The sequence below is a fragment of the Nansenia antarctica genome (assembly GCF_963989245.1).
Source record: "Nansenia antarctica genome assembly, chromosome: 3".
Lineage (NCBI taxonomy): Eukaryota > Metazoa > Chordata > Actinopteri > Argentiniformes > Microstomatidae > Nansenia > Nansenia antarctica.
Window position 1 is genome coordinate 3,407,821 of NC_137688.1, and position 9,120 is coordinate 3,416,940.

The window sequence follows — 9,120 nt, forward strand, 5'->3', positions numbered from 1 at the left end:
CTGAAAAGGCTTTTTTTGTTTACTGGAACTAGCCTCTTTTTCTTGCAGGGAGGGTGGGGAGGGTAGGGGGGTGGGGAGAGAGATAGCCACCGAGGCCTCTCCTTAAACCTGCCCTCCGGTCTCTATGGACATGGTCTTGTTGTGGTCTTGTTGTTACAGAGATATGGAGGGAGGCGAGGGAGGGACGCATTTTTCCGTAGTGACGAGTTGTTTGATACTCATTTAGTTTGATACCCAGATTACCCTCCTTGTATCTGTCTGTCACTGTGACGAGTGGAGTGGTGTGTGTGTGTGTGTGTGTGTGTGTGTGTGTGTGTGTGTGTGTGTGTGTGTGTGTGTGTGTGTGTGTGAGTGTGTGTGTGTGTGTGTGTGTGTGTGTGTGTGTGTGTGTGTGATCCATCACTCAGCACTCTGAGTGCTCTACTCTTAAGGCTCTTATTATCTCACCATGTCCAGGCTTGTGTCTACAGAAGACAGCGCAGCGTTAACCCCTTCAGATCCACCCAGCCAGCAGGGGAACACACCCTCACGTACACAACAGACCCTCACGTACACAACAGACCCTCACGTACACAACACACACCATCGTTCAGTCACAGAGGAACTTAAGATCAGTTATCGATGACAAACATAGGGCTTTTGTTGTCATGATTCATGCCAAAATGGAGCCACACACACACACACACACACACACACACACACACACCCTGACCAGTGTCCCCTGTATGCACCTCCTACTATGCGTCATGGTTCCTTAGGTCGTAGGTCACCAGTGGCCTCTCTGGTCTCCACGACAACAGCCTGGTAGTGGGGAAGAACAACAGCCTGGTAGTGCCCTCCCACACACACACACACACACACACACATACACACACACACACACACAACCCTTTTGTCCCCAAACTCCTGTGTATCAAAAGAGACCTCCAACCCAAACAGTGAGGGTGTGTGTGTGTGTGTGTGTGTGTGTGTGTGTGTGTGTGTGTGTGTGTGTGTGTGTGAGTGTGTGTGTGTGTGTGTGTGTGTGTGTGTGTGTGTGAGTGTGTGTGTGTGTGTGTGTGACTGGGCACCACCAGGGACCACCAAGGCTGACAGAGATGAATACACACAACTAACCATGGTTGCACAGGTGGCGGTATTCACAACACACTTTGAAGTATTCTGTATTCTGGTACGATACATCTTAAAAATGTGTATAAGAATACAGATACATTTCATGAATTAAAAACAATGAATACTTTTAGAATACGTATCGTATCATATCAACTCAATTGTGACCTCACAACCTCATAACATTGCACGGTAGCTGCTTAGCTGAGGAAAATAAATAAATAAAACATGTTGATCGTCTGTGTCCACCTAACAGCACCGTGGTTTGTCCACACAGGGGCTGACACCGACTGAAGTGTCTCACACACACACACACACACGCACACACACACACACACGCACACACACACACACGCACGCACGCACACACACACACACGCACACGCACGCACGCACACACACACACACACACACACACGTGCACACACACACACACACACACACACGCACACGTCACGCACACACGCACACGCACACGCACATGCACATGCACACACACACGCACGCACACGCACACCAATTTGACTGGAAAAAGGGGATGCTGTGGATTGCGGTTGTATATGAGGTAATGTTGGAAAAACAATTTAAAAATAAACACGCTTGAGACACACGCCTTCTGCCCTTTCTAACAACAATGTGAAGTTTACATCTCATTATTATATATAAGACAATAAACACATATAACTCGTTCGGGTTAACGGTATAGATTCGACAACCACCTCAAACCAATGTGGTTGTCTTTGCTGCAGAATAATAATGGCTTAGTTAGGCTGCTCCTTGATTTGGTTAACAGGATTATGCAGGAGGAACACCGCTACTGTCTATGCATGCAGCCGTGTGTCCCGTGTGTCCCGTGTGTCCCCGTGTGTCCCGTGTGTCCCGTGTGTCCCGTGTGTCCCCGTGTGTCCCGTGTGTCCCGTGCTGAGAGATCTGGAGCGGCATTGCAAAAACACTTGCTGTGTCCTACCTCCAGTTTGCAAAAGTTTCCACGAACATGAGCAATTATTAAAACACCATGTGGAGATCCTTCTTCTGGCTAAACTGTGCATGCATGATCTCTGGAACAACATCATGAAACTGTGCATGAAGACAATAGATAGACAATAGAAAATTGGTGCTTACCATATTTCGTATAAACAGAAGCCAATGCACAGTAGGTTATTTATAGAATCGATTCGAACAAGCAAAAGGCAGTTCCGTAGAAGGGTCTGAGGGTTTCTGTGAGCAGCTCTCCCTTCTTCCTCTTTTCCCTCTCTGGGATTTGAAGCTGCGCAGGACTCTGGCTGGGAGCGGGGCAGCCGGGAGGGGGGGAACGAACTACCCCTAAACCCTGTTTGTCTGTCCCGTGCATTAGCAATGCTCCAGTGTCGGGAGTTTTTGCTGTCAAATTTGAAATCCCTGACTGGCGATAAAGCGCCACCTAGTGACGAAATCATTACCCTACAGGTAGCCTATAGTTACACATATTCACCACTTGGTGGTAGTAGAGTACTTGATAATGATAATAATAATAATAATAATAATAATAACAATAATAATAATAATAATAATAACTTTATTTGTATAGGGCTTTTCCGGCAAACGTTGCAGCTCAAAGTGCTCCAATCATTATATAATCCTAATTTAATTATTTTGTCATTTAAAGGCAATATCAAAAGAATGGGTTTTTATAATCTTAATGTAATTATTTAGTCATTTAAAGGCAATATTAAAAAGATGGGTTTTTAGTCTTGACTTGAACATAATGTGCTGAGGTTGCATCCCTAATGTAAACTGGCAGTGCATTCCACAATCTGGTGCATAAAATGAGAATGCAGCATCACCAAATCTCTTCTTTTGTACATGTGGTACACAGAGAAAACCAGCGTCTGAAGACCTGAGAGCTCTATTGGGCTGATATGCTAGCCAAAGGTCTTTCAAATATTCTGGTGCTGTGCCAGTGAGAGCTTTGTAAACAAATATTTATTGATGGAATCTGTTGAAAAACCAACAAAGAAGAGAACAACAGTACAGTATAGTAGTAGAGTAAACGTATTTTTATTATATCAGACAAATCCATGTAGGGAAAGATTACATTTCTATAATAACTGTCGGTGAAAATTGGAGTCCTCACATACTCACTATCCCGTTAAGTACGAGGTGAACTGAACATTGTATATGACAATATTATCTTTTCTTAAGGCTTTCCCTGGCTTCCCTGGAAATTACAAGTGCATAACATACATAGTATAATATAATAAGTTCTGCCCATAAAGCCATAATTATAATCCATCCATATCTCTCTCTCTCTCTCTCTCCTCTCTCTCCCCTCTCTCTCTCTCCTCTCTCCCCTCTCTCTCCCCCCCCCCCTCTCTCTCTCTCCCCCCCTCTCTCTCTCCCCTCTCTCTCTCTCCTCTCTCCCCTCTCTCTCCCCTCTCTCTCTCTCCTCTCTCCCCTCTCTCTCCCCCCCCCCCCTCTCTCTCTCTCCCCCCCTCTCTCTCTCCCCTCTCTCTCTCTCCTCTCTCTCTCCTCTCTCCCCTCTCTCTCCCCCCCCACTCTCTCTAAGAAGCGTGAATGTTGACAACTCGTGGTTGTTGGATATGCTGAATGAGAGCTGGGTGACTGTGGCCATGCTATGAGCGAGGGGAAAAGGAAACAGTTGAAAGGTCAAAGTTGAAAGGTCACTCCAATCGAAAGCTAAGTTCCATCATGATATTTCATACGGTAGCTATTCCATTCAGTAGGCTATCTGAAGCTACTCATCACTGCTGTCTGTTGGCATACAAGAAAGGACAAAAGTTCAGCTTTTTCTTAACACACATTTTTACAACGAACCCCCGAAATAAACAGCTGACTGTTTAACGGTTAAACCGTTCTTAGCTTATCTGTTGAGTGACTGCCATTTATAGTTTTTTCATTTACACATTTTTTTGTTATGTTATCGTGGTCCTCTGTGGCTCAGTAGATAGGAAATGTCGCTAACAACGCTTAGATTGTGGGTTCGATTCCCGCTGGGACCACTGACACATACAGTATATACTGGAAAAATATATGCCCTCACAGCAATGTAAAGTAAGTCGCTTTTGGATCAAAAGCGTCAGCTAAATGGCATATTATATTATATACAGGGTTCCTACAAGTTTCAACAGGTCAAATTTAAGACCTTTTTAGCCTTTTTTTTTAGACCTCTTTGAATATAATTTTTGACTTTTCGCAACACCTTATGATAGCTTTTTGTCATCCTCGAGGTGATGAAATTAGGGATTTCCCTGCCATACATACAGACAAAAAAGTCTAAAGGATATTTAATATAAAATTCCAGCTTGATTAATTTCCACGTAAATCGATGTAGTCTGACTGATTTCCTTGCAGGACAAGCTAATCTCATTTTTAAGACCTAGCACCTCATTCTTTTAGACCGAATAGCTGGAATTTAAGACCTTTTTGTGTTAGTCGGGTTGCTGGAATTTAGACTTCAAGGCTTTTTAAGACCAGTGCGGGAACCCTGTATTATCTGAAGCTCATGGTTTCTTGGGTTTGGTCCTGGGCTTGGCCGCCGCTGCTGTCACCACAGTTACGGTGGTGGATACGGAGCGTGAGCCCGCCAGGTTCTGGGCGGTGCAGGTGTAGCTCCCCTGGTCCACCTCCCTCACCTCGTCCACCAACAGAACCGTCTGAGACTGCTGCCGACCCCCCCCGGAGGGACCCACGTGGTCCTGGGTGTACAACGGTCTGTCGATCTGGACCACAGAACCACAGAGGGTTAGGGAGGAAGCACCGTGGTGGTCAACACTAGAACAGCCGTGGGTGGGGTCATTAACACTAGAACAGCCGTGGGTGGGGTCATTAACACTAGAACAGCCATGGCTGGGGTCTTTAACACTAAAACAGCCATGGGTGGGGTCATTAACACTAGAACAGCCATGGGTGGGGTCATTTAACACTAGAACAGCCGTGGGTGGGGTCATTAACACTAGAACAGCCATGGGTGGGGTCATTAACACTAGAACAGCCGTGGGTGGGGTCATTAACACTAGAACAGCCATGGGTGGGGTCATTTGACCAAGTGAGTAAAAAAACTGTTTATATCTTTGCACTTGATGACATTTCAGGACCCTCCTTTCATGACTTTTCCTAGATATGATGTGCGTTCTACCTCCCAGTATCCTTACCTTTTCTAAATCACATCAGGATAGGCTTGTATGAAGCTGTTTTGCAGTTTTTCTGTGTAGGAGGCAGGCTAATATACAAGACGCGCCAACTAGTGGTCTTTGTGTGTAAGGAGCAGCTTCCCATTGTAATTATTATTAGTGTATGTCTGACCTTTTGTCCTGGGTACTCCCAGGTGAAGTCTATGGCCATGTCGTGCTCCCCCAGCACGGTGCAGGTCACCTGCAGGTTCTGACCCAGGGCCAGGGAGATGGCCGACGCCTGGATGACCGGGGAGGGAGGGGCCACAGGGTCTGGTGACAGGAACGAAAGAGGAAGAAGAAGAAGAAGAAGAAGAAGAAGATGATGAAGAAGAAGAAGAAGAAGAAGAAGAAGGAGAAGGAGAAGAAGAAGAAGAAGAGGAAGAAGAAGAAGAAGAAGAAGAAGAAGGAGAAGGAGAAGAAGAAGAAGAAGAAGAAGAAGAAGAAGGAGAAGAAGAAGAAGAAGGAGAAGAAGAAGAAGAAGAAGAAGAAAAAGAAGAAAAAGAAGAAGAGGAAGAAGAAGAATATCAGTCATCAACTTTTTTTCAGTGTATTTCCCAAATGTATATTTACATTTACATTTGAACCATTAGCAGACGCTTTTATCCAAAGCGACTTACAATTACAGATTACAGGGACTGTCTCCCTGGAATAACTTGGGGCTAAGTGCCTTACTCAATGGCACACTAGTGGTGATGTTCCCATTTAATTTTTAAGACCTAGCACCTAATTTCTAGACCGAATAACAGAAATTTGGGACCTTTTTAGGCTATACATTTTTAGGTTATAAATTGGAATGTTGGATTTTAGACTTAACGGCTTTTTAAGACCAGCGCGGGAACCCTGCATGTACTTGTCTGACTCACAGTTGACGTAGATGAGCATGTACTTGGTGGAGCTCTGCCTCAGGCCTCCCAGCGACGCCACACAGAACAGAGCTCCGGCGTGGTGCAGCCTGGGTCTGTGGATGGTGAACCCCCGCTTGACGTCGAAGGTGATCTCGGCCCCGTCCACGGACACCTCCCCGGGGGGGAACTCCCGGTGCAGCGTCACCTTGGCCGTAGGCGAGGTCACCTGACCAAAAACAAAACAAGAAAAAAACGTCTTCTACCGTCCACTTCTACCGACTGCCAACGGCCGCTGGCCTGAACTTGATTACTTTTCCCTGCTACGACTGGTGGATTGATGATTCACTTTCTTAGTCAGATGTATGGATTGAAAAGTCGCTTTGGAATAAGGCGTCTGCTAAATGCCAAACATGTCAAATGTAAATGTACCTGACAAGGAAGGACCGTTGGCCAATTGGTACGCAGCTGGATGACCTTGTAGTAGTCCTCGGAGGGCACAAACAACTCCTGGGGGTCTGGGGGAGGAAGGGGGAGGGGGGAGGGGGGGAGGAGGGAGGAGGGAGGGGGGAGGGGGGAGGAGGGAGGAGGGAGGAGGGAGGGGGGGAGGGGGGAGGAGGGTGGACGGGGATTGTTGGACATTAAAAGGCCATATTCAATATGTAATACATACTATTGGTGAAAAGTGCAGATCTCAAATTCCAACCATTGCCAATTTTGCACTGACTATAATCTAATCTAAGATAATCTAATCTAATCTAATCTACTGTACCAGGGAAGAAGACGAAGACTTTGACGGCCTTGTCGTAGAGCCTCCTGCAGTCGCTGTCCTCACAGTACATGGGGTAGCAGGTGAACTCCCCGGTGTCCGCGCCCGTCGAGTTAGCCAGCGTCAGGGTGCCGTACCTCGCGTGCTGCACAACACTGCCACACAAAAACCACCGGAAATCACATCACTCTTACACAGGCATCACACCCTGAACCTATACGTCTGGAAACTGGATTTCAAGTTTGCTGCAAAGCACTTTAGATCTACTACTGCTATGTATTGTATGTCTTGTTGTTTGAATTTGCTGTTTGTTGTTGTTGTTGTTGGAGTTTGTGGTCATCATCACAGTTCAATGGTCGTCATGGCTACCGAGGCCTGTTGGTTACCACGTCGTCTCACCTGAGTCTCCCCTCGTCGTCCTCCTCCAGGTACGGAGGCAGGGCCCACTGGACAGGCTTCCCCTTACACCTCAGCTCCAGGGTGTCTCCCGCCCGCACGCTCAGGGAGTCCCCAACACGCTGGAACCTTCCCTTGTTCACCACCTGTATCAGTGTGACCACGTTCAACGTTTATCTATTCGGTAGTTAAGTCTGACGTCAAACGGGACGTTTAGCAATTTCCGGGCCCAAACCAGAAATTCCCTGCACCAGAGTACCAGTGTACTACAGCGGTAGAATGACAGTTCAATCGTTTTTTAGACTGGGATCTATTCATACAACAAGGGACACAGCACTTTCCTGTTTTTCCTATTGTCAGTGTCTTTGAGCCTAGGAAAAGTGCTATATAAATATAATGAATTATTATTATGACTGAGGCATTTCGAAGAGAGCGCCTCAGCCAAAGTTGGAACCGGAAACACGTCACGACTTAACAACCGAATAGTCAGCTCCCTCCAGGTATTGAATATTTAATGGTTTGACATTCATACATCCACTAGAACAGCTGAGAACACAAATGCGCAGAGCAAGAGTGTGTTTGCGTTGTGTTTGAGTGTCGCCAGTCACAGGACCAATAATCTGCACATCTGCACATTGCACATTTGTGATTCACACATCAGAATCAGAATTAGAGAAGTATAATGTAGTATAATGTACATATTACATAATGTATGTAATAATAATAATAATAATAATAATAATACAAATAATAACTTTATTTGTATAGCGCTTTTCCTGCAAACGTTGCAGCTCAAAGTGCTTTAATCATTATATAATCTTAATTTAATTATTTAGTAATTTAAAGGCAATATTAAAAAGATGGGTTTTTAGTCTTGACTTGAACATATTTGCTGAGGTTGCATCCCTAATGTAAACTGCTAATAAACAACACTATATGAGCAAAAATAGTTGACAGATAATGTCACTGATAATGACAGAAATGGGCAAAAGAGCAAAGAGCAATACATCCGATGCATCTGGGATGCTCTCCTATCAGAAGTCGATTGTCATATTCGATCGTTTTGAATAGTGTGGCGTAGGTTGTGGCGAAACGCTTTCGAAGACAACAAGACACTTATTCCCATGTTAATGTTAATATGTGTTTTATCCGTCATACCTGTGTCAGGTGTGTTAGCTGGGGAGCTGGGGTCTTAGGTGTGGCTTTCACCTTGGGTTTGGTTGTGACAGTTCTGACGGTGCTTTTACCTGTCCCCTTCCCAGGCTTGGCCTTACTGGGCTTGGGCCTCCTGCCCGCTGGGGGCTGGGTGGGCTGGGTGTCCGGGTCATCATGTTGACAGTGTCCTGCGGAGCAGAAGGACAACAGGCAACACATGTCACCCAGCATCAAGGTCTCCTCCTCCGACACACACTAACACACAGAGCTCTAGCTAGTCACACAGTACGTAGCCAGAAACAGCTATAGTGTTCAAACCCCCAATGAATCAGTGAAACCGTACAAGTCTAACCTCTTTCAGGTTATCAAACATCAAATGTAAGAAATGTTTAGCCACGTTTTTTGTATTTACAATGCAGATTTATGTGCTGTAGTAACAGTAACAGTAAACAGTGAAACTGAATAGTTTTAAGTTGTCACGATTCTCTCCCAATCAAGTCATTCTGTCGCTATAAGGCCAACGGAACCCTCTCTCTGCTGTATGTTGAGTACCGTACGTACACAAAGCCCCTCAAAGGGAATAAAGTCACTCACCAAATTCCAGGATTATAACACAGACGAGGAGAGTGCTCAACACCAGCCTCCGCATCGCCCCCGACAGCCTCACTGCCACCAT

The 9,120-nt window shown here is 45.6% G+C and overlaps 2 protein-coding genes across 2 annotated transcripts in view; both read right to left on the reverse strand.

The window, feature by feature from the left end:
* Positions 1-748, reverse strand: part of n4bp3 (NEDD4 binding protein 3) — a gene marked incomplete at both ends in the record, with an annotated part of 2,230 nt that extends 1,482 nt beyond the window's left edge. The window contains one exon of the mRNA XM_080526289.1: positions 739-748. Within this exon, the coding sequence (XP_080382415.1) occupies positions 739-748 (10 nt within the window). The remainder of the gene's footprint in view (positions 1-738) is intronic.
* Positions 749-4,610: 3,862 nt separating this feature from the next.
* LOC308153204 (platelet-derived growth factor receptor-like protein) lies at positions 4,611-9,120 on the reverse strand (the record flags this gene model as incomplete). Its single annotated transcript, XM_080526290.1, has 8 exons — positions 4,611-4,829; positions 5,413-5,552; positions 6,146-6,353; positions 6,557-6,642; positions 6,897-7,048; positions 7,293-7,435; positions 8,448-8,632; positions 9,039-9,120. The coding sequence occupies 8 exons, from the start codon at positions 9,118-9,120 to the stop codon at positions 4,611-4,613; spliced, it is 1,215 nt and encodes a 404-aa protein (XP_080382416.1).